The following is a 26,883-nucleotide window of genomic DNA, read 5'->3' as shown; positions in this document are numbered from 1 at the left end:
GCCCCTGGTTTAAAGTAAAAAGATTCAGCCATCCCTGTTACAACGGTTCCTCTCTTCTTCTGCAGGTGACATCGGCGGCCAGATGGGGCTGTTCATTGGAGCCAGTATCCTGACAGTGCTGGAGCTTTTTGACTACCTATATGAGGTAACATCACCTGCGCACTTCGCTGGATTACGGATTGATGCTAAAGCTCGAAAGAAAAAATGTCAACTACTCTTAGGAAGAGTTGGGAAAACAGAGAAGGATCCAAGAATGAAATCTGAGAAGGAAAATTGGATGGTGTGGGGAGGGACACTTGGGTAGGAATCCTAGGGAAAGATTGTGGTCCAAATGAAAGGAAGCAGCTGGAAATTCCAATGACTAGTTACAAATGGTGTCTAATGGGTCTAGTTGCATGCTTATGGGCATTGAACACCCAATGAACATCTATGGAGTATATTCCAGTGGCCTCTTGACCTGGTTTATTCATCTCAACACCTGCCTTGGAATTATTTTCACCATCGCAGCATGCTAAATGCTAAATTTTCACTTCAATCTGCTCAGCCACCCTTCAAACCTTGCCTACATTGCAAAAAATGGTTCCCCTCCATTGACTTCAACAGAATTGCACACCATAAACACCTTGTAGGAAATTGGATTATTATTTGGCATGGGTGAGTACCTCCCTTAAGAAATATTCACAGCCTTGTGAGGGTGAACCCTCAAAGTCAATAAATGAACCCGAGCTCAACCCTCTGGTAGCAATGGCACGGAGCAGACAGGCTTAACTTAGGACAATGTGTAACGTAATTATGCAGTACTAAAACATAAATAAATTTAAAATGCAAAACAATACAAATCCGAAATAAATTCATAAACAAAATGACACCAGGGGAACTGGAGATATGAAATGTTAAAATGTTAAGTAGAAATAGCTGAAAAAAGCAAAAGCTGCCAGTGATAGTCAATGGACGCGGTAAACCAGGACTTAGGTGCAATTTGAGGCTGACTGTGATGGAGCATGTTCGGCTAGACCAGTGAGGTTCATCATGGTCAAAGATTTCAACTTCTGACTTGGTCCTTCAAGTCACAGGAGTACACTTCTAACCATCCTCTCCCCCCCACGGACCTCAGAAGAGACACTTAGACTCATACATTGTCAGGCAGAGGCCAAAATCCGAGTCCAGGCCGGTTCCTGTTGCAATTGGTCAGCTGGGTACTTTCAGGAAAAGGCACATTGTAGCATGTATTCCCGTAGCCTAAACAGAGGTCGGCCTTATGACCTTTAGAGTCCACTTCTTTGTCCTGTATACAAGAGGAAGCAGGTCCAGTCCTCCAGAGCTCCTCTCAAATCACAGACAGCAGACCCAGTCCACTTCTGATCTTCCACAGGCCCAGGAACTGTTCTGAAGTGAAAGTCCTAAGGGGACACATCTGTGCCTGGCACGAGCTAGTGGGAGGGAATGACCCCTGGACACTCTCTAACTAGTGGTGTCAATGTTTTCGGGCTAACCCTATCTGCTTTAGGCATTTTTAAGATGGCTAAAGTCTTTAGCCCTCACTAATCCTGGGTTCTTAGGGCTGGGGCTATGTGTGTAGCATGTACTATGGTAATCCTAGTACCCTCCCACATTTAACACTAAAATATAGGTTGGAGCTGGTACTATAACCACAATAAACCCAGAGACAGTAGGCTGGATGGATAAAGACAGAGCCCTTCAGCAACCAGAGAGTGGATGCACAAGATTTGTCTTGGCAGCCTGTTCTCTCCCCTTTCAAGTTTGCACTTAGGGTTTTATGTAAACCCAGTGAGAGGTGACTGATAGGACAAAAGCAGAGCCCCTCAGAAACCAGACATTGGATCCCCAAGAGCTGTCTTTGAATCCAGTACTCTCCCCTTTCAAGTCTGCTCAAAGTGTTATATGTGGCCTCCACTGAGTGGCCAAGCAGGTTTTGACACACAAGCTGGATTTGCCACTGTAGTGTCTAAAAGGATGGCTACATCCCCCACCCTGCATATTCGGAAGAGTCATCTTTGCCCATTCAGGTCAGCCTATTGTCTGCATCTGAGGGCATTTCACACCTACTCAAAGCTAATTACGGACTTGGAGAAGCTAGACAGCCAGTGTAAATTAGCCTCCAGGAACTTCAGATAGGAAAAGTTAACTTTTTAAGTTATATTTCCATGATATTTATTACAAAAATCGACTCCCCCATTAAATTGGATTTTAATAACTATTAAAATAGCTGTTAAATTTCTTTTCTAGCTGGCCCCATTCCCAAGACACAGGTCAACCTATTGTTTGGGTCAAGGGGGAATTCCACACCTATTGAGAGCTAATTACTGAGTGGGGGAAGCCAGAGAGCCAATGCAAATTAGCCTCCAAGAACCTCAGGCATTTACGTTTCCTTAATATTTATTAAAAATCTGACTTCACCATTGACTTGGATTTTAATAACTATTACAAATTGTTGTTTAATTATTTTCCTATCTGGTCTCATTTTAACCTGTATTCTGATTCTCTATTAGGGTTTCAATCTATATGTTGGTTTTCTACACAGGACAGCTAGGCCTGCCACAGTAAAAATAGTTTTTCGGTGCTAGTCACTCTAAGGACCTGTAAATGTTGAATTTCTACTTGTCCTGCTAGTAAATACCATGCACCCTGCCTTGAACCTTGTGGGCTGCCATGCCTACTTAGGGGTGACTTATTAATACATAAAAGATTTTTACCTGTCAAAAGGGTTTGTTGTGACAGGTTGAATTGCATTTTTACACAGCAACAGTCAGGCTACAGTGGTAGGCTTGAAGACAGGTTTGCACTGCCACTGTAGTGGATGGCACAATAGGCGCTGCAGACCACTAGTGACATTTCTCTTACAGGTCTGGGCATACATTGTACCATTTACTTGGGATGTATAAGTGAGTTAAATATACCAATTCAACCATGTTTAAAGACGGAGTACAAGATTATTTTCTACTGGTTACCAGGGGTAAAGTGCGCAGAGTTCTAAAGCCAGCAACAACAGTTAGGGCAAAATCCGTGGGTACACCATGCAAAAGATGGTAATTTCCTACACACCAGACGTCATCCTCTATGGACACTGCTCAGCAAGAGGTACGACGGTTAATGGCATATAATGTTATCTGGGGCCTTTAGTCACTATTTAATTTCACAAGTTGAACATCTGTTGCTTTTCCACAGGATGTACACTTAACAGTGTCCAAAACTCTGCGTGCCACATTTACATCCCGTAGAAACCATTTGTTATTGCCATGCAAATCTAGGACAGATCAGTGGTGTAGAGACAACAAGGGTCTATTTGTCAAGGGCGCTGAGGGTTGCGCTGCAGCAGATGAGTTAATCACTAGGGCATCTCAAAGGCCTAAATATTTTCTTTTGTGCCCTCTTTAGGTGTTGAAACACAAGATGTGCCGGAGAACCAAGTGTCAAAAGGACCAGAAACGTAACAACAATGACCAGGGAGTGACTCTCAGCATGGATGACGTGAAACGCCACGTAAGGTCATCCGGCACGTGCTCCAAACAAATCCACATGGTGATCCACAAGTGTAGTCTTGGGCAACCCCATTTCCCTTAGCAAAGATAGCAGCCATGGGGGAGAGTGTAGCCCCTTATCCTAGATTATAACATAGACTGTATTGTGTTGATGAACTCTCTCTTTAGAAATCTTTTGCACACCTATGTATTAATTTGCCTCCCCTCTGTCACCCATTGCTGTTGCAGGCTCTCTAGCCTCCTCTTGCACACTCAGGAATGGGACGTTCTCCTTAGTTGTCCTTACATGCCTTTGAATTTTACACACTCTTTCGTCTTCATTTGCACACATCTGGAACCATGCACTCTTTAGTTTTGCATCCCACATTCATGGATGGACACCCATCATACTCTCTCCATGCACTTTCTGGACTGGTGTACAGTTCTGGAAGAGACTTCTCTGTGCAGATTCCATACCTTGGAATATTCCATAGACGTAAGACTGGATTCAGAAATTTTGAATAGTACTTCTGCACCCCTAAATGGTGCATAGGCTCCATGTCGACATCATCCATGTCAGATGTGACGTGCACAGTGCCTATATTGGTGCCACCCAGGCACTCTGACATCAGTTCCTTGCTTTCCGCACCTACAGTTGGAGATCTGGAGAACTACCACAGTCATTCTTTGGACAACGTTTTTTCGACTTTTGTTGAGCTCTTTTTCTACAATTTCCAGTGTGCAAGGAATTGTGTCCCCTCAGAAACCTATGGGTTTAAAACCTTGTGGGGATTGCCACAGACAGATATTCATGACTGATCCCCACTTGCTCTGCTTGTGGTCCATTGGGTCGGGCAATGGCTCCAAGAAAAAGTACAGGGTCTTTGACCCCGCTGATGATATTGCCCTTGGAGGGAACTGGTATGAGGAGTTGGGCAATGACAGTGCGCTAGACGACTCTCTTGAAGCGGGTTTAGTTACATCTCCTGGTCTACTACAGAGGAGAGTGCATATTTTGCAATGGTGATCAGATGGGCGGATGACACCATTGACCTCCTGCTTCCAGTGGTGGAAGTGAAAATGAACTTATTGGTGAAGGTCCTTCAGCTGGGACACTTAATATGAGAACCCATTCATCCTGTTAATGAGGCCCTTACAGATGTCCTAATGGGGGCCTGGTCCAAGTCCTGTTTAGGGATTCCAGTAAACTATTAAATGACCTGCTGCATCTCCCAGCTCCAGGTGACTTCACATTCTAGACAGAACATTAACTCCAGAGAGTTTAGTTGTACCAGCCTCCTCAATGAGACTCCATCCAGGGGCTATGCCACCGTCACACCGGACAGAGAATCCATGAGGCTGGATACATTCGGAAAAAAAAGATCTTTTCCTCCACCAGCTTCGAACGGTCAATACTATTTGTGTTATGGGCCCCTGCTCCCACACGTTGTGGTATTCTTTGGCGCAAGTGCCCCCCTGTGGTCCCTGAGAACGCCTAAGCGACACTTAGCAGAGCCATCACTGATGGCTGGGATGCAGAAAAATTCACAATATGGTTTGGATTGGCCACCACTGACTCCATTGGCAGGGCAATGGGTTCTACAGTGGCTCTCAGATGACATGCTTAACTGCGGTGGACTGAGATTTTTAGAGATGGCTAATCAAGCCTTTCGGACATGTCCTTTGATGGCTCCGACCTGGTTGGTGACGAGGCAAATGCACTGCTGGAGCAGTTCTAGGACAGTAGGGTCATGGCCTGCTCCTTAGGATTGGCCGCTGCCCCGCATCACCAGCATTTCTCCTTTTGTCCCTCCTGTGGTTACAGTAGGGGATTACACCCTTTCCAGTACCACCCATATCGACAAGGCCAGCAGGCTCTCCAGCCTCTTCATGCCTGACGCAGAGCCTCCCACAGGCTGCTTAGACATTAAGGAAACTGTTGTGCCTAATCCTCCACCTATCCCGCTATTGGACCCAGCAAACCTCTTTAGTGTGCCCTCCCTGGGGCACATCCATCCGGGAGGAGGCAGGATATAGCTCTTTCTACCACCATGTCAAGCGGTCACCTCAGACAAGTGTGTGTTCCAGATTGTAGTAGACACATTCAGTTCTAGAGACATCCCCAGCAGTGCCTCCATCTGTACAACACTTGGCGAATCATCTGTCCATGGTGCACAAGGAAGTGCTACCTCTTTTTGCCAAAGGACAAAGGAGCCATCGAGAGGGTTCTGACAACAGAAGAAAGGGATGGTTCTGCTACTTTCTGGTGTAGATAAAGGATGGAGATATTTGTCCTATTCTGGATCTTGGACCTGTCAACGCCTTTCTAATTTAGAACAGATTCCAGATGCTCACCCTTTCCTGGTCCTGTCTGTCCTGAGCACTGGAGACTGGATGGTAGCTTTATACTTGCAAGACACTTAATTTTATATCCCCCTCTTGCTGAACCACAGACATGACCTGTGGTTCACAGTAGGCTCTAAGCACTTTGAGTTTGATGTGCTCTCTTTCAGCCTCACCAATGCTTCTCTGGTATTCACAAAAGTGATAACAGTGGTTGCAGCCCACCTTAAACGGTTGGGGATTCCATTCTTCCCCTACCTCGAAGATTGGGTGTTGAAGGCAGACTCACCCCAGGCAGTCGGCACCCACCTCCAGACTACAGTGAACCATTTGTATTCATTGGATATCACAACCAACACAACAAAGTTGCACTTGACTCCTAACCAAACGTTCCCTTTCATCAGAGCTGTTCTAGACACAGTACAGTTTCACCCCTAACCTCCGACACAGAGAGTCCAGGACATTTGGGGTATGATTCCGACGTTTAACCCTCAACTCTTTATTTTGGTGAGGCCTACTCTGAGACAACTGGGTCTGATGGCCTCCTGCAACGTGCTTGTGAAGCACACCAGATGGCATATGTGGTCTCTGCAGTAGCATCTGAAGTTCTAGTGTGCACAACGTATGGGTACTCTCTCAGACCGGGTCCAGATTTTAGAAGAGACTGCAAGGGATCTACAGTGGTGGCGATTGAATCACAATCTAGTCGGCAGCAGACCCCACTCCCTTACCCTTCCAGAGTTGACAGTGGAGTGGCAATCTGGGAAAGGTAGAGATCAGAGGACTCTGGTCTCTGGTGGAAACCCACCTCCACATCAACTTGTTTGAATTACTGCCATCCATCAAAGGCAGGCTGGTTCAAGTGTTCACAGACATCACCACTGCAATGTGGTACTGCATGAAGCTGGTTGGGGTGGGGTAGTCAACCCTGTGCCAAGAGGCTTTGCGCTTCTGGAAATGGCTGGAATGTCATGACACCTTCTTGATCATCCAACATATGATGGGATCTCTGAACACCAGGAAAGACAAACTCAGCTTTCGACGCCTTGCAGATCAGGAAAGGCATTTACATCTGAAAGTGGTCCAGGGTCTCTTCCATGAATCGGGAGAATCTTGTCTCAATCTATTTGCTATCTAAGGTAAGGAACTTGCTCTTTAGTCCCTCTCAACCTTGAATACTCGAAAGGAGCACATTCTTTAGGATATTCTTTCATAAGCACGAATAAAGGAATACCCTTTAGTCGCCCCTTGCACACCCAGAATTGGTCATAATCTTTAGTCTCCTCTTAAACATTCAGCGATGAATGGACTCTCCGTTGTCTCTTCTTGCATACCCAGGTATGTACATACTCTTTAGTCACACTCATAGATGGGCCAACTCCTTAGTCCACCCATGCAGATTCATAGGGGTGCCTTCTGCATAGTTTGACAGTGAACACTCAAGAATAGAGCACCTTCATTCATCTCCTCTTGCATACTCAGTCTCCCTCTCCACACTCAGGGATGTTTCAAACTCTTAGGGGTCCATTAGTCCGCCCGCCATCCCGGTGCAAAACGGGACCGCCCGCTATCGGAGAGGCGGTCCAGCCTTGGCCATTAGGATGCGCCCGCCACACTGTCGGGCGCCTCTGTATTTTTACCATTGTGGCGGGCGGTGCTGAAAGCGCCGCCCGCCGCAATGTTAGAAATGCACGTTGTGCATTTCAAAGCACAACATGACAGGCACCGCGCGGTGCCTGCCATGTTGCACTTTGAAATGTGGGGGGGTACCTACCATGTGCACCCCCACCCCTCCGGAGTCCCAGGGAAAGGCATTCCCCAAAGCCCATCATAATATGGCTGGCGACCGGGGCGGAAAAGCGGCGGACCGTCTTTCCGTCAGCCACGGACGGTCTTTCCGTCCGCCGTGGTCCCCCCCGCCATACTAATATGGCGGGGGGAAATGGGTGGCGGGCGGCAAAGGATGTCGGGCGGACCCGCCCGACATCCTAATGGGCCCCTTAGTCTTCTGCATCCTCAAGAATGTGTCATATGCTGGAATCTCCCCTTTTACACCCTGGAAGGGGTCCAATCTTTAATTTCCTCTTGCATGCCTAGGGATGACGACACGCTCTTTGGTCTCTTCTTGCTTGTTTGGACAAGTACACTCCTTAGCCTCACCTTGCATGCTCATGACTGGGCTCACTCTTTAGCCTCCTTGTACTCTTTCGTTGTTGGTCTGCCCACTTTGCCAAACACTCATGAATGGAGGACACTCTTTAGTCAAAGTCAAATATAACTTTATTTTGGCGAAAAGCCATAAAAGTATACAATAAATAGAATAAAAGTACCTCACTTTAAAAAGAGGGATACAAATTTGAAATAGCAGCATAGCATCTTGTTACAGTCACAAGTTTTGCACGTTTCTCACATTTAAGCAGCCAATAATACGGATTCCAACTGATAAACAAGCATTGGCATAGCCAATAGGTCTCGCCTTTGGGACCTTATGAGTGTTTAGTCATGCAACAGTTAATGTTGTTGCAACAAGGATATTGTGCTGCATAACGAAATACTTATAAGGTCCCAAAGGCGAGACCTATTGGCTATGCCAATGCCTGTTTATTACCTGGTGCATTGCACACCACACACTTTTTCGTGAGATTGGCAGAGCAAGGCTGTGCATGGTGCAATAATCGTCCAGATTAGGGAAGAAAATGCAGAAAGTTTCCCTGGTCTATGAGCGAGTGGCGCATTCAGCCGCTCATACATTAACGTGTGCTTTAAATGTACTTGTGAACACGATTCAGTCGTGGGAAAACGGGGCTTTAAGTATCAGAAACCAAAGAACATCCTGAACAGGATGAGAACGAAAGAACCTGGAAATCTCAAGTGCTCCGAGGCTTGTGTACACTTTACCACAGAAAGCTGGCCTATAACTTACCTTCCCAGATGGTGTGACGTTGGCTACAAACAGCATTTCTGCCTTTTGTTTTGTAGTTTTATGTGGCGCGTTTTATGTGAACATCAGCTACATTATACAAGGACACATCCATGTTTTTTACGCACTGGGAGATTACAATATTTTCCCATTATCACAGGATGTTAAGCCAACGTCAAGATTCGAATATGCTTCCCCAGTTCCAAACTCGGCATCTCTGGCAGTTACGCCACATTCTAAAGCGAAACACGCTGAGAAATAGACTAAAACATCAGTTCTGATCCAAATATAACGTGGTATGATTCGACTGCCTGTGCTATGGGCGAGTTTGCAGTGCAGCGCTATAAAAGTCTATTAACTCACACATTTGTCACTCTTAACTTATAGCTAGGATGGAGGTTCAACTGGAGATACGTCTGAAAGAAATCATCTACCTTGAGACATCATCGATTACACTCTTGGAAGCATGTAAAGTAATGAGAGAGTTGCTAAGGCGTACCACGGAGACAGCACAAGGTTCAATCGCTCACTCGCGGCCGCGCGCAGCATTCGCTGCTCTGATCTGACAGCGCCGTTCCTTCTGCTCCATGTGACTCTCTTACAGAGGGGAGGAGCTAGGCTGACAACGGACCTGTTACCAGGGAACCCGAGCCAAGGAGAACACCGGACTGCTTTTATTGGCTGGATAGAATAATTATTAATTTGCATACTGTGTCACTGGCTTGGGATCGGCGGCTCCCCTCATTGGCTGGCACTGGGGGTAAGGCTGTCGCTTGATTCCGAGTGCTTTATTGATAACTGCAGACGTTGCATGTGAACGCAGCTGGTGCTGCTAGGGGAGCTCGAGGAGGGGAGTACGTGTGCGCCCAGTTGTGCATTCAACACTGAGGAAAATGTAGATAGTTTACCACACTAGGTGCTTTTATACTGCACAGCTGTGCTTAGAAATAGTGCATGCACTGATTAGTGAGATGCCGTTTCAGCGTATGGCGTAGGAATCGTGAGGGGGCAGGGTGGATTTATCTGCCAAATATTTTGGAGCGGTAGGCGCAGGGGTTCAATGTTTAATTGGTAAAAATACAAGCATTGGCCTTGCAGCCGTGAAAGTGACACTGCCGCGCGGGCCGCGAAAGTGAAAGGGATCGCGATCAAGCGCAGCGGGGGAAAGACACGTGGTGGCAGCGCGCGTGCACGCTCACGTGCACGCTAGCTTTAGGCCAGTGGCAGCACTTTCAAAACGCACACACTAAATGTCTCGCGGACAGCGCATGCGCTGGTTCAGTGAGACCTAAAAATGAAGGCCACATTCCCGTATATCGCCACAGTAAAATCTAGTTATGCGATGACAATCCTTCTTTTTGCCCACATCAAACCCAGATATTTAGCAACCGCACAGGCATACAATGGACAAAAATCAGCTTTCAATATCCTCAGGGCAACACGAAGACTAGAAGTACCCAGTTGCCTACAAATAAGTGCCAGCCATGAGGAGTGAAACTGGGTGTATGCCGAACATGCAAACAACACATGCGGTACCGACTAAAATTGGTAATCACAGAACGGACAGACTACAGAAGATGATCCCGCCCACTCTGCAGTGAATTACACTTTTTAGTCTAAAACAACCACACTCTGTAACGGGCACACAAGTTAGCACACCCACACCTCTGTGAAAAGTCTTACATGGATGCAGTCTGGAATGGGCACATTTTTTGGTCTCTGCCTGTGCACTCTGAGAGATTCATAACTCTTCAGCAGTGATTGCTTGCCAAGGGATGGTGGACAAAGTCTCAAGTCTCTCCATGCACATTCAGTGATCATAGCATGCTTTAGTCTTCCATTATACATCTATACCAAGGGAGAGCCACAGCGCTTTCACATGCCAGATTCACACACTGAAACAGGTACAAACTTTAGTCTGGTCTTCCATAATCAGGGATGGCACACACTTACTCTCAACTTGCTCACTCAATAATGGGCAACACTTTTAGCATCTCCTTCTGCACTCATGGGTGAGGCACACTCTTTGATTGTCACATGCTCACTAAGTTGTAGGTACTGGTTTAGCTTCACAGATGGATCACATCCTTGCATACTAAGAGATGGGTATAATCTAAAATCAGCCTTTGTGCATGCATCAGTGGCCGCTCCATTAGTTGTGCCTTGTACAGTGGAAGATGGGGTACAATTGTAACTTCTGCTTGCTCACTCAGAACCGAGACACAGTCTTCATTCTCCACCTGCACACTTAGGAACAAGGCACACTATTTAGTCTCCATTTGCACATTCAGCTGAAGGCAATCCATATATGCCCTTGCACATTCAGAGACAGGGCATAGTCTTTAGCCTCCACTTGCATGCTTATGGAAAGAACAGACTCTATGGCCAGGTCCCAAAGGAGACTATAAGAGATGATGCCTGGGGACACTTGTCTAGTCCCTTCACTGACTCTCTGCTTTTGTTCCCTCAGAATCCCTGTGAAGGTGTCAGAGGCCACCCAGCCGGCATGACGTATGCTGCCAACATCCTACCTCACCACCCTGGCCGGGGAACCTTTGAGGATTTCACTTGCTAAATGGCGACCGGAAGACCACATACCATCCAAACCACCAAAGTCCATTGCGAACCGGTCTCTGGTTGGAGCCGTCCAGAAACAGGCCTGGGACCCCTTGTGCGGCCATCACTTTCATCTTCAGTATTTGACCATTCTCAGACAATAGACTGGCTTCTCAGATTCATTGGATATCCCTTTTTTATGACTTTTCTAATCTCGGGTCCTCCTGTGCTGTACAGAAGCTTCAGACATTCGCCATTGTCTACGCTCGCTTGTTGCAGGTCTTGTTGCGCTGCGCTCTCATTCTACGCTCTTGTTGTGATACGGCCCGCGATCATTGTCTGCCAAACACCATCAGTTCATAACCCCAGCATTAGCTCCCTTAGGACACTCTCACAAATGTGAACATCATGGTCAGTGCTACTTTCATGCCACCCTACCATGATCAGAACTTTTACCATACCCAGTAAAACATAATCAGGAGAATCTGCATTCTTTCCACACACTCTAAAACTTGTAACCCATGATCAGCACTCTTCCTGTGCTATCTAAAATGGATGCTATAGTATTCACATTGCTTCTATAGCCTCTTACGTGTATGCCCTATGACCCATCCTCTCAGATGAATGCTATTAACACACTTTATGAAGGCTATGTTCAAGGGTCGGTACTCTTAACACACCTTGTCAAATCTGGGCCTGAGATAAGTGCTCTTTTCGCATGTCTAGGATATAGATTGAATGCTCTTGACACACTTTATCAAATCTATCAGGCAAAATGAGACTTGATACATGTTATCAAGTCTGCGCACAGGGATATGTGCTTATAGCCTACTATAGCAAGTCTGCGCCCCAGGATCAGGAATCTTAAAGTCCCATAGCAAGTTTACCCCCAGGATCAATTTTCTCAATGCACCATATCAAGTCAATGCCCAAGGATGAGTGCTACAAAATTTATATCTAATGACCAGAGTCCTTACAGTGCCATCTCAAATGTATACCCCCTCAAAGTTTATGACTGTTACCACTCCTCATAAAGTTTCTGTCACACATTTGGCCCTTCTTATCTTTCCCAGCCAAATTTGTATCTAGGATTATCGCTCTTATTACAGGTATACAGTTGCCCTACTAATATATGCCCTGTAATATGAGCTGTTTGCTAAATCCTTTCACATTTTCAATCCATATTCAGTATTCTTATAGCTCCCTCTCGCATTTATACACAAAGATCAGCACCTTTACAATAAGGGACAGCACAACCACAGGCATTTATCCCACAAAATCAAGTCTTTCCAAGCTCCTGCTAGATCTCTGGATTGGTGCTTACACCACAAACTACGGTACACTCTAGGAGCTTTTAACACCCTTCCATTTTCCCAACATTAACACTTTTACTAACTTCTAACATGTCCAGATTAAAAGTGCCCTTAACACTCTCTTTCACTAAACCACAGAATTAGTAATTGACAAATCAGGAAAAAATAGCAGAAGGCCAGGAGACAATAGCGAGATATCAGAGAATGGCAGGACAGTTCAATAAGTCAGTCGAAGGTTAGGGGAGACAGCAATCTGTGATAAGAGAGGAATTTTGGGACCAAGAGGCTCTTGCGAAGCGGGAAAGAACTGGTAGTCAGATTAAGTCACATTGGAGAACACAGTCAACGCATTGGCAATTGTCACTTCCAAATCATATTTATTTCTGTATAACCATTATTTTGGTCGAAACCCCTTAAATCTCTCTTCTGAAGAAGAGCGAACCTAGTATGTAGAGGTGTCATCACTGTCTCTACCTCTTATTCATTGGCTAGTAAGGTTGTGGAGGGCTGCAGGGAGGCAGAAGTGGTCTCACTGTACAGATGTAGAAGCAGAGAGAAGACTGCCCACTACAGACAAGCAACAATGTATTCACAAGTGGAAGGGGAGAGTAAACACTTGTCTAAGAAGCAAATAATGAGGTATTAATGATGCGTTGTTCTCTGTATACCTACAGCAGAAGCCCTATAGTCCATTTACATGCATCAATAATATCGAAAAGGTATCACCCTCTTCTAACGAAATGCTGTAGCTCTATCAAGATTTAATATAGAGGGTTGTGAGCAAATGCATTGGGAGTAGCACTTATATTTTGCAAGTCTGAGTCAATGTGCTAGCGGTCTGAGTCAGTGTGATTGGAGACTAAGCCAATGTTTTTGGAATATTGGTCATTGTGATGAGAGTCTGTGCCAGTAATTTGGGAATCTGAGACAATATTCCAGAATCCAAGACAATGTGTTGGAAGCCTTGGCTAATGTTTTAATAATCTGTCCCAACCTGTCAGAAGTGGGTCAATGTGTTGAAAGTCTTGGTATAGGTGTTGGGATTAGGCCACTATTTTGGAAGCCGGGGCCAATGTTTTGATCATCTGGATCAATTTGAAAGGTGTGGGGCAAAGTGTCAAGAACTTTGGCCAGTGTTTTGGGAACAGGTTAATAATTTGGAGGGGTCAGGAAGTGTTTTGATACTTCTAGTCAATTTGTCAGAAGTCGGTCAATACTTTGAAAGCCATGGTAAATGTGCTCGAAGTAGGTCTACGAGTTGGCGGTCTGGGCCAAAGTGTTAAGAGTCTTGTTCAGTCAGGGTTAATATTGTGGGCATTTAAGTCAATGTGATGGGAGTAGGAACATTTATTCAGGTTTTTTGATACTTTGTGGTGAGTGCGGGTCTTTGTTTTGAGAGTCTAAATCGATGTGTTGGGGTGAAACAGTGTGTCAAGTCTCTGGGCCATTTTGTTGGCAATCCAGGTCACTGTGGTAGTGAGTCTATATCAATGTGTTGGGAGTAGGTCAGTTTGCAGGGCTTCTGAGCTAGATTGTTGGGAACCCCGGACAATATAATGGGAGTCTGAAATGAGTTGGGCGTGAGTCAATGTGACTTTAGTAGATCACTTGTTATGTGTTCTCTGCCAGTGTGTTGGGAGTATGGTTGAATGTTTTGAGTCTGAATCAATGTAGTAAGAACAGGTCAATGTGTTTGGGTTATCTGCCAAAGTGTTAGAAATATGGGTCAATGTTTTGAGAGTCTGAATCCCTGTGTTGGTAATAGTCGTTTGTGGTAGTGTTGGATGTCAGGGACATTTTGGTAGGAATTCAGGACAATGCGTTATGAATCTGAGACAACGTGGATTCAGTGCTTTCAGGGCTTCAGTTAGTGTGTTGAGAATCTTGTTCAATATGTTTGAAATCTAGCCAATGTGTTTCTTTGGAGTATTTGACAGTGTGTTGAGTGTCTTGACTAGTGTGTAGGGGCCAGTGTATAGGGACCCCCCAAAAACATTTTTAGGCCCCATGAGAGTAGTGGCATATTCACTTCCTGTCTCTTTATGAACAGTTTCCTCCACTCTCCTGGACCATTTTGATTGCGCCTAAGACCAGACGGATATAGTGAGACCAGGTGTGTGATCTATATACAAGCCTTAAACTCCAAGTTATTTTGCTTTAGTAGCTCAGCATTGATCTCCTAGAAGGTACCGAGCCTGGATATGTTCCAATTGATGGTCCTATAACACCAGCCCAGCCCTGCATGTGCAATCACATTTCCTTCACAAGTATTGGCGTAGTTCCCAATGCCATAATCAAGCATGCAGGGAATGAGGGTTACTAGAATACTGCAACCCTGTGCCCAAGGATCATACTTGTGAGCAAATATTACTCAGATAGTGAAGCCAAGCCAATATACCTACAGAGAGGGGATATATGACGTTACAACGCATACTTTTACAACGCCTACCTTTACATCGCAAGTTTTACAACGCATACCATTACAACGCATAGTGCTTTTGGGCGCTGGATAGTGAATAGTTTAATTTACTATTCCAACTCCAGTCCAAGTGGATAGTAGGGAAGGTGTTGGATAGTACATTAAACCTATTCTCTATCCTAGAGCACCCCCCAGCGCAATGCGTTGTAATGGTTTGCGTTGTAAAAGTTGCGTCGTAAAGGCACTGCGTGGTAAAAGTTGCGTTGTAAAGGATGTATACCACAGAGAGGATATGGAATGTGCTAACACAGGCAGCATTGGCACATAGAGCAAAAGGTACCGGAGGGAACTAGCAGATTCGGACAGAGAGAGGCATAAGTTGTAAAGTACTCCCTGATGCAGTTCAGTGCTTGCAATAAAGTGGAGATGGAAGGTTACAATAAAAAACAATAACATTAGGTGAGAGATGAATAATCCACTGGGCTGAGCCAAGCAGTGATTAACAATGTCCCAAGCCAGTGGCTGAAAGAAGCTGTTTGAAGAAAGTCAATGATTGAAAGGGGCAGATCTAAAGCCCACTTTGTGTACATTGTAAGCTGTAGGTCTGTTTGAGTGCTACATTGTCAAAACCCAGAACTTGCACTCGGGTTATATTGAGCTGTTATGTTTGTACTAGTTGATTCAATGCCCATTATATTCCCCATGTTAGACTAATGTTCTGATTTGTTACCTTTGCCTCAAATTGTAAAGCGCTCTGATATCCTTTGGGATCAAGTTTGCGCTATATAAAACTTTATAAATAAATAAACAAAAGGGTTGTGGTGGCACACACGCCCCCCGGGACCTGCACCCTTGCAGGGGAGTGGTGCCAGGGTACACACAAGTGCAGACATCGCCATTGATTAATGGATTAAAAGAAATGACCAGTGCCTTTCCCTGGGCAAAGCACTGCCCCCTTCTGAGACGTGCCATCACTGATCCATTGTGAAAGTGGTATTGGTGCCAGGAAAATGCCATTGCAAGAGCCAAGGCAGTGAGCCATGAAAGTTCACAGACCTGCCAGCTACTGTCAGTACATCCCATACCCACTGTATAGAATGTATATTTAACGCACAGAATTGCCAGTACATCCTCAAAAAAAGAACTGCAAATACTTTATTGAAGGAAATTCATAACCATCTCAATAAAACAACAGGTAAAATCCTAATATTACAAAATTAAATAACATATTTTAGGCCCCCTAGTAAATAAAATAAAGTTACAACACTGGAATTAAGCAGCCTGTCCTTTGCTAAGTTTGTGCCTTTCCTTAAAAACTCTAAAATAAATGTTATAACCACCACCATAGGCTGGTATTACAACCAAATATCTATTCACAATCACTTGCCAGAAGACAGATAACATAACAGCGTCAAAAACATTACCAGTGTCCAGAAAAAAGGAGATAAGGGCAACTCCTTCAGAAAACTGTGGCTCCTTGACATATTTTTATGTTAAAATTCTTAAAGCATACCTGCCAACTCACACAGAGCCACAGTGTGACATGCAATTGAAGGCTCCCATTACACGGTCACCTGGTGAGGAGCTGATATCACACTGTGGCAGGGAAAACGAGTTGAAAACCACTGTAAATGGTTTTCCAGCTCACTTTCGAGAGGCTTTGAACTACCAACATCCATTAAGGGGTGTGAAACAACCCAAAAACATCGGCACCAGCCTCAGCAAGCTTTTTTTTTTTGGGGGGGGGGGATGCTTTGGACGGGGTGGGGTTTAAAAGGGCCTCCTAGGTACTTCAAGGCAAGAGGCCCCATCCCTTCAAGGCCATGTCCCCTCCTCACACTGTGAGGTTGTTCCACAAGATAGCAGGTATGCCTAAAGGTATTTTTTTATTATTTTTTCTATCAACAAAGTAGGCAGGAGTTTGGGAAGTGCTTATAAGATTGATTTTTAAAGCCCACAATCTACACTACTGAGGTGATCCGAGTAATTGTTTCTTGTGTAGAACAGGTTATGTGGTCTCACATGCTTTCTAACAGGATACCAAACCTGCTAATAACTGAGGGCATCGTTAATTTAGTAGTAGTGTAGTGCTGCTTAAAAATGCAGGCCCTGCCCCATTTCAAGATATATGAATTATAGAAAAAGGTCTAACCATGGTGCCACTATAAATATTGCAGTAGGCTTCAGGGAAGTACAGGACCCATTAAAGATTACCATACTTACTACTCAGTGCCTGATTACCAGTGGCACGGTTAACTGCAATATGTGCAATAACGTCTGTTTTGGTTATACCCTATAGTGTAACAGTAACAGTACTACAGACGTCAGTACTGTCCCAGTAAAGGGAATTGAGTATCAAAGAGGAGTGCTGATTACAGTCCAATTTAAAGTATTGCAGAAATACAGAACTGTGAAAGTTTTGTCCAATTAGAGGTATGGGCATTCTGCAAAGAAGAACCACTACTATAGTCATAGAGCCAGCGTTAAAGGCTCGAGCCAAAGGCAAGGGCCTTTAACAAGGGAACGGGCCCTATAATGGGTGGTAAAGCCCGCTATGGAGGGCTCTAAGGCTATTAGAACATGCCACCCCAAGAGGGCAGAATGTTCTACTTTGTTAACACCTTGACTGCTACAGCAATTCCCGCTGGGTGCTGACAAGTCAGATTTATCATTGTTCATGACAAGGTCAGCTCGTCATAAGCACACGACCAGTGTACTGCATGACGAGCTGAGCTCGTCATGAGCATGGAAGGAGTTAAACAAAGACCTCACGAAGCCCGACTGGATTCAAATCCCCTTGGGCTCCACGGGGGCTTTTGTTCACAGCAACAGCTGTGAGCAAATATTAGAATGTTGCTCTCCGGGCTTCTACCAGCTATTAGAACATTTGAATGTTGGGAGCTCCATTAAAAACAATGGAGTGCTCCGGGCTTATAATGGCTGGTATAAGCCTGGAGCTCCAACATTCCAATGATTCTTTGTTCACAGCTCTGGCTGTGAACAAAGGCTTCAAGGGCCCTGAGGGGATTCCAATCTCCTCACGCTCCCATAAGGCTTTGTTCTTTTTTGTTGGAACATTCTGCCCTCTAGTGGCAGAATGTTCTAATAGCCTTATAGCCCTTCGTAGCTGGGCTATACCGGCTATTAAAGTCCCTCTCCCTTGTTAAAGGCCCTCGCCTTCGGCTCGGGACCTTTAACGCTGTGGAGGGCCTTTAATAGCCAGTATAGCCCTCTACAGCGGGTTATAAGGCTATATTAGAAGCCCAGCACACTCCATTGTTTTCAGTGGAGCTCCCAACATTCCAATGTTCTAATATTCCTGCAAAAGTATTACAGCACTTCAGAGAAGTGCAGGTGCTTTCCCATTAAAGGCAATCAAACACCACAAAGGAGTGCTGATACAGTCAATTAGTAGTATTGCAGTTCTGCTGAACAGTGATGTAACTATTACAAGTAGTGTCAGTAATTCAGAGAACATCTGATATTTTCCCTTTAAAACTATTGCAGTGCTATAAAGAATGTCATATACATTCCCATGAGAGATACTGCAGTTCTATAGGGACATGTTAATTCAGTTCCATTCGTACTACTGTGGCACTAAACAAAGTGCTGTAATACTATAAAGAGGTGCTGATACTGTCCCATTAAAAGTATTTTCATTTTTCCAAATAAGTGCAGTGCCAATAACCCTATTTGAATTCTGTGTGGGAAGCCTGGGGTCTTCACGTATTCACAATACGACAGTGCCACCAGTGTCCTCCACCTATCTGCTCTGTCGAGTCCCTCATCAGAGAAGGGTTAAGTTTAAATTTCAACAGCAGAGTTTTGCAATGTTTACAACCTTTGCATTTTGCAAAGATTAAAGGTTTTTTAAGCTTCCACTGCTTGCAAAACTTATTTTAAAAGAATGTTTGCAGAAGTACTTCTCCCAATATAAAAGGGAGTAAAATTTTAGTTTTGTAGAGTTCACTCAGGTGCTGATTTTGAGTTTGGCTGGTGGATGGTATTCCAATGGGATGAAGGAGGACATTGGCAACGCCTTCCCGAAAGACCTCCCGGCAACAATTCTAGTTGCCCTCCAGGAAGCGGGCACTTCTAAACATTGACAGGAACCGTTGTGATGGCAGTTCCTGTCCGTGCTGTAAAATTTGTAAAAGTTTTCTGCCAAAAATGACAGCTGCCCATCAAACTTTTAAAATACTTTTAATTTTTCAAAAACAAACTTCCAAAGCTGGAGTTTGTTTCTGAGAAATGAAAAACATATGACCGCCACATCACAGGAGTTTTCTTCATGGTGTGAGAGTCATTTTTATTTTTTACTGTCCTTCGGCAGAGATAGGTAGCAAAAAAACACATTAAACTAAATAGGGTGGACGGTGTTATGTGTTACCCTCCAACGGCCTGTACTCCATGGGGTTGTCAAATTCTAAATCAATCCCACAGTATTTACTATGCGATGATTGCAGTGTTTTTTAAGTTTCCCCTGAGTGTAAAACGTCTTTTAAAACAGTTTTTTGCCGAAGAACTTTCTCGTAAAAATGTTTTCGTGAAAGAGAATCGATTAGGTTTTACTAAGATTTCTTCCATAGAAACTACTTTTGCATATTTTTTTCTTGTGATATAAACGTTGCAAATTTTGTGAGGGGTGGGATGATTTTAAAAATAAGTCCCAAAGTTTTCAGAGGAAAAACCTTGCAAGTTTTAACCCCTTATCCCACATGCTTGGGGTGCACCCTTTCTGTGGCTGCACCAAATAGGTTTCCCTATATTGGATTAGACTGTTGACTTCTGTTTCGACATTAACCATTTGTATATTTCCACATATCATTTTATATAGACATATATATAAATATATAAATATATACATATTCTTTGATCATGCCTCAGTGTACATAGGCATCCAATAGATATTAGGGTTCAGTTGTTCCTGTGCCATCGTCCTTCTCGTGAGCGACGAGTATATTCAAGTGTTGCCCTCTCTCCGGTATCTGTACTATGTACATATGGTTTCATCTGAAGCACAAGAAAACAGATGCAGTGTATATCAATATTCGCAGCTGGTGAAGTTGATATAAAGAGGGAAAGTCCCAAGGTACTGGAGTGGTTTCTTTCTAAGCAGAGCCATCTATATGGGATAAGTGACGTGCATTGTCTGCGACATCTGTATGCGCTGGGCCATTCTCAGGACTCCTCGCAAGCATATTTATAGCTGCCGACATGGTTATGTATGTGTATGTATATATCATAATATTAATAATATACGGTATGTAATATAATTGTATTGTTGATATATTATTTCCTGCGCTGCTTGCAAGCATGTTTACTGCTGCTCAAGGGGGGATACATGTGTGTGTGTGTCTGCGTGTGGTTGTGTGTGTGTTCATGTACATAGTACTACTACTAATAATATAACGTGATATAATAATATTAGCATTTTTTTCATGGTTTCTAGCAAGTGTGTTTATCTAAATACCATATTTGTCTGTGTGTATGTGTATGTGTGGATGGACATGCTAGTGCATGCATGTATGCATAAGTTTGTGCGTGCAGCATACTTTGTCTTATGGCAGGTTGATCAGTGCAAAGTCCACATTTCATAGTTCCTCTAAGCATCAAGCACACATCATACCCTTTTTTTGATGAAAGATGAAAACCAAAATCAAGGAAAAAAGAGACACTGGGAGTAGGTATATTTCAAATGGATACTTCTACCTGCAGATTCCTCACCTATAGAACAACCCCAGGCATCAGACTGGCTCCAGAAACTTCAAAGCAACGAGGTCGCCGATAGAGGGCACTGGACTCAGACTGCACTGGGAGTGACCACCGAAGCCATAAAGCGCCAGGCTGAGAGTATAATTAGATTCCCTCTTTTTTTCTAAGCCTTTCCGGTGAGAGAGTAGATTGGCATTAATGAATGATTGCAGTAACAAAATAATATATGATGGGATCTTACTAACTTTCCCAATAAGTCATGGCGGGCGGGTCAGTGAGAAATCTTCAGGTATCCACCAGAAAGATCATTACAGCAGGTAAGTAACTTTTTCTTCTGGTGGATAATTTTTCCTGCAGATTCCTCACATGTAGAACAGATTTCACAGCCGTACCCTGCCCAGGACGAGGGTATATGGATGATAAGACCAGGAAATATTGCAGAACATACCTGGCAAAATGTCCATCCCTATGCACCTCTGCATCCAGGCAATAATGCTTCACAAAGGTGTGCAAGGAAGCCCAAGTTGCTGCCTTACAGATTTTTGTAATCGGGGCACCTCGAGCGAGTGTTGAAGTGGTTGATTTAGCCCTGGTGGAATGGGTCTCATCCCTTCAGGAGGCTCTTTCTGGGCAACTGCATAGCAGGTCTTGATGTAAAGGATAATTGATCGAGATAGAGTCCTCTTCTACACTGCCTTACCTTTCTTGGCACCACACTAGCTGATAAAAGATCATAATTAACAGGTAAGTAATCCAGGCCCACTTTTCAGCCTAATTGATTTAACCCTTTCCGTGCGCCCGTCGGCCAACGGCCGTCGCAAGCACTACCTCCGTAGTGCTGCGCACGTCCGTTGACCGATACGGCCCGCCTACTTAATGGAACGCCCCGCAAAGCGGCGGAATTTTTGCTGCGATTAAGGCGTTAAAAAAAGTTAAGGATAAAGTCATATGCACAATATGAAGGGGAGGGCAGAGTTACCCTGTCTGATTTTGGTAGCAGAGTGCTAAAATTTGACAAGTTCCTTCGCTTGGGCACACCTTTCTCCTCTACTCGCCAGATGTGGCATTTCAACGCATGTTCTTTGTGGACAAGGAACTGACGAAACACCTACATGGTGAGCTCATCTCTTCCTCCGACACCAATGCTGGGTTTGTACAAAGCCCTGGTATGCTCTGGGCCACCAGTAAACCAGCGATTCAGGGACAAACCAGGAGTTACCTCAAACGACGAGAAAGAGATAGACAACAAAATATTGCAGACCTAAAGACCTGCATACTCAACAATGAGTCAAGGTGATCCTTGAGCCCACGGAGATGCTCACCCGACAGCTTGACATAGATACAAATGTGTTATGACAACTGCTCCAATGTGGAGCACACTGTTGCTGGAGGGCAACCTCTCAACAGATTTACGAACCCTGTGACAAAAATGGGGCAATTTTATATCATCTAATAACCCATGACATTGCCTCCTGGTTTATCCCTAAGATTGCAGATGACTCAGGGTCTGTAGTTACTGCTGCCTCTGCGATTTTGGAGGCATTTGCAATGTATTACAGGTAACGGTATGCTTGCTACCCATTACCCTCCATAAAGCATATTCAGCCACTGTTTAATAATATCCCCATTACCGCCCTGACTCCAGACGCAATGCAGAGCTCTTGAGGGACCAAATCTCTGATGATGAAATACAGGCCGCCATCCGAGATCTGAAGTCTGGGATGACTCCTGGCCCAGATAGCTTTCTTCTGGAGTACTATTCTAAATGTTGAGATACTCTGATCCCACATCTCCTACAGCTCTACGGGGAGGCCATCAAAAAAGGTTAATTTCCCAGAGATCTGGACCTTGCGACCATTGTCGTGATTCCTAAAACCAGCCCACCTTTACTTGAATGTGGATCTTATCGCCCCATCTCCTTAATCAACACTGACATTAAAATATACAGCATGATCCTGTCATCGAGACTTCACCCTGTCCTTACCTCCATAATTCACCCTGACCAATGTGGCTTTATGCTGAATCACAGAACCCGGCACTGCATCCTGCGCCTGTAATATGATCTGGCTCATAGGGAGGAACTGTCTAGTGATTTGGTGCTATTCCTTGTTGACTTCGAAAAAGCCTTCAACACCATTGATTGGACTGATTTGGTGGCCGTGTTGCTCGATATGTGCTTCAGATTCTGTTTCTGCACAATGGTGTTTGTGCTTTACTCACATCCAATGGCCCGGTCCAAGTTAATAGTACACTATACCAGTGGTTCCCAAACTGTGCACCGTGGTTCCCCGGGGAGCCGTCAAACCCAGCCAGGGGAGCCGCACACCAAGCATTTTAATGCATTTAATGTTGATGGGATTGTTGGCTTCAGGTAAACTAAGTAGACTTAAATGCATGATGTCGATGATTTGTAAGTGACATCCCTAAAGTAGTGCTTAATTGATTGCATGTCGAGGGAGATGACCTCCATATTTCATTGGATCCTCACATTCCAACACTATCAAAGTAAGCGGAAGGTATCTGATTTATTTTGTTACTTGTTAATAGTTTTGTTTTTTTCCAAATGCATTTTACACCAGTGAAAGTTATCAGGAAAGTACAGTTGTCCTGTCTATTATACAAACTAAGTATTATTAAGTATTGACATTTGTACTTGAATCATAGGTATTCCCAGTACACATTTCTTTCAGTACACATACATTTCCAGACAGGCTTTCTCTCTCCTTGAGCACAGGGAAGTAAAATACGATATACGGCATAATGCCAACATTTGGAAACAAGAAAAGAGGGATATTTTAAAAAAATCTGAAGAATTTGTTTTACTTGGATTGATTTGGAGGCATTTTTAGGGAGGAGAGAGCAAAAATCAAGCTGTATGTGATTTACAAAATGGTTAGTCACCCTGCTGAGACAGGTGTGTTGGCACGTATGACATGGGTAGAAAGGGAAGTGCATGCACAGAAACACTTTGGCAATTGTGGCCTACATGCATAGGGGTGCTATCTAGCACTGTACTTGGGATACAAAGGTTGAGAGGGTACTATAAAAAAGGCATTGGCAAAGAGGTTTTACTAGGAATATTTTATTTGAGGCGCTGCCTTAGTAGTACGAAACACTGTGTGTATAGGATTATAATACCTTCATCAGCTTCATCCCATTTATTTTCAGGGGAAAAAATGTAAGTACTCAAAAGGCCGGGCTTAAACCTCCCCACAGTCGGGAAACACAGGCAATGACTAATGGGTGAAGGGAGCCGCGGGTCAAAAAAGTTAGGGAACCACTGCACTATAAGGTGCGTTCTCAATTAAACAGGGAACTAGACAAGGGTGTCCCCTCTCCCCGTTGGTCGCCTTGGCTGTAGAGCCCTTGGCAAGGCTGATCCGATGCGCAGATCGAGGGCTAGTGCTGGACGTCTAATGTCGAGGACAAAATCGCTTTATATGTGGATGATGTTCTGCTTAGTCTCCTGAACACGGCGTTCTCGAGCCCTCACGCCCTGGACCTTCTCTCATTCTTCGAAGGGCATCTGCCCTATACCGTAACAAGTTATATATCAATGGGGTAACCCGATAGACCACTGGACTCGGGTAAATAGTGGTACAAAAAAAGGCTAGTCACAGTGGTAATAGTTTGCACAATGTTAGTGAACACACATGCCTCCAATTAACATAGAATTATGACAACACCAAAAAGCAAAAGCGATGAATGACCATAATTTAATCGTTCAAACAAGGTTAGTCAAAAGATCAACGTTTCAAATGACAGAGTATATGTCAATATCTACATTTTGGTTGGAGCAGGTGCAAAATGAGGTGACAAGTGCAAAAAATGAGATTCAGTGCAGGTGATGTGCAAGGGGAAGGTAGTGCGTATAAAAACATCCACAGTTGGTTAACTAACCTATCCTGCCAGCTAACTGGCCAATACAATAAATGCAACAACATAAACAGTGGGAACAGTTATAGAATCACTGTCAACCAGGTTTGTTTGTATAAAGATAGAGGAAAAAGTCGACGTTTCGACCCCTGTAAGGACCAGTGAAGTGAAAATCTTGGATGCGGGGTCTTCTTCAGGACCGGAGGAGTAGAAGGGGATAAGCACCTATGGATAACATTAGAAATTAATGTGGTGTGTCTGAGAATAGAGAGAATCTAATTAGTGAAGAATCGTACTGAGATTTACCAGTGTCAGCAGGAGAGTTTCGAGCTGGAAAACAAGAAGAGCCACGTGGGCTTTTTGGTGTTGTCATAATTCCATGTTAATTGGAGACATATGTGTTCACTAACATTGTGCAAACTATTACCACTGTGATTAGCCCTTTTTTATACCTTAACAAGGCAAAATCCCTCCATATCCCCGTGAGGGGTGATACAACTTTGACTGTCTGGAAAGTGGACATCCCCATACGCTGGCTTGGCTTTAAGTACCTGGGAATGCATGTGGCAACTGTGCCAGAACTCACTCATCCCCTTAACGTGACACCCCTCTTGCACGGTACTCAGGCTAGTCTGAATAAGTTGCAAAACCTCCTATTGAACCTCCTCGGCAGAATAGCACTGATAAAAATGCTGATATTTCTCTATATATTCCAAAACTTCCTGCTTCATATCCTGAATGCATGATTCACGAACGTGTCATTGATGTTTTGTTCTTTCCTCTGGCACAGGCGTCCCCCCTGGAGCCTATGTCACATGCCGTTGCTTGGTCTACGCAGGTTGGATTGGGGCAGTAGACGTCCGTCTATATTATTGGGCCGCCCAGCATCTGATAATAAATGATTGGCTGTCAGGCAGTTGGAGCGACCCAGTCTATCAGTTGGAAGTTAGTGAAATGGGCCTCAATGGCGTAGTGGACCATATCTATGGTTGCCCACTTCCCCTTGCACAATCAGAGGTCACCAGAATGTTTTGTATTGGTTTGGAGAACGGCCCTTCATTTTATGGTGTGGAACAGGCTTCTGACGGGGATGCCCCACTGTGGAGAGGCCGCTGGTCAACACACCTGACAAGACTTGAGGGTTTATCCTGTTGGAACTTGACCGCTATCACCACACTGGCCGATTTTTGCCACGGGTCACAAATCTATACTTTTAGTGATTCCTAGATACAGTTCTCCCTTTACACCACCCAGTTCCACCACTGCCTACAAATAAGGCATGCCTTCGCTCCTTACAGTGAGGATCTGCAAGATCTCCCAGACGTTAATCCCCTCACGGTCAGATTGCTCTTTGGGAGGATGAGTAAGAGCAGGATTTCCAAATTGTATCGCGCAGTCAGATGAGGTCTAGTGGCATGAGCTGGGGATATCCTCCTGACTAAGGTTCAGTCAGTTCCATTATTTCCGCCACCCCTATATGAACCCTCAGAGGTTGAGCCACACTTGAATTCTTACTGACACCACTTGCGCTCGATGTCAGTTCCAGGACACCGACTTCCTTCATATGACATGGCTATTCCCCCAAATTGCTTCATACTGGTCCTGTGTAAGCTCCATCCCCTCAATGGTCTTGCGCCTTCCCATACAGCTGTCACATAAAGTAACATTGTTGGGGATACTGGACGGGTTAGAGGGATCCTGTGGAGACCGAACACTGATTGGTTCAGCGACTCCGGTAGCAAAGAGGGACATTGCCCACACTTGTAAGCAACTGTCCCCACTGACCCTTAACCCTTTTGCTGCTAGGTATTTTTCACGCCTGGGCTAAGCCTTTTTTTTGGCTATTTCGGGTAATTGTGCTTAGGCCAATGTAACTTTTTGTCCACATACACATAAGGTATCCATGCCAAATTTGCATCCTTTTCTTCACACATCCTGGGGATTTTAAAGGTACCCAGGGTTTGTGGATTCCCCTGCAAGGGACCCAGATATTGGCCAAAATACAGCAACATCTTTTTTTTTTTTAATAGGGAAAATGTGCTGCAGACGAAAGCATTTGTTTTTTTCCCGTAAATGGTATCAACAAAGGGTTTGTGGTGCTGAAATCACCATCTTCCCAGCTTTCAGGGACAGGTAGACTTTTGTCAGAAAACCAAAATTTTCTACAGAGTTTTGGCATTTTACTGGGACATAGGCTATTTTTACTATTTTGTGTTCTTTCAACCTCCTTCCAGTTGGTGGTAGAAATGTGTGTGAAAGCAA

General features: G+C 44.5%; 1 protein-coding gene across 3 annotated transcripts in view; it reads left to right on the top strand.

Annotated features, from left to right (window-relative positions):
- ASIC1 (acid sensing ion channel subunit 1) overlaps positions 1-20,298 on the top strand; it is a 485,621-nt gene extending 465,323 nt beyond the window's left edge. For all 3 annotated transcript variants that reach the window (XM_078689127.1, XM_078689128.1, XM_078689126.1), the window contains 3 exons: positions 66-145; positions 3,397-3,501; positions 11,213-20,298. In XM_078689127.1, coding sequence (XP_078545253.1) covers positions 66-145; positions 3,397-3,501; positions 11,213-11,317 — 290 coding nt within the window. In that variant the 3' untranslated portion in view covers positions 11,318-20,298. The remainder of the gene's footprint in view (positions 1-65; positions 146-3,396; positions 3,502-11,212) is intronic.
- The last annotated feature ends 6,585 nt before the right edge of the window (positions 20,299-26,883 follow it).

This window comes from Lissotriton helveticus, chromosome 1_1 (genome assembly GCF_964261635.1).
Source record: "Lissotriton helveticus chromosome 1_1, aLisHel1.1, whole genome shotgun sequence".
Lineage (NCBI taxonomy): Eukaryota > Metazoa > Chordata > Amphibia > Caudata > Salamandridae > Lissotriton > Lissotriton helveticus.
The sequence above is the reverse complement of the archived record's forward strand: the minus strand, read 5'-3'. Positions and strand labels throughout refer to the sequence as shown.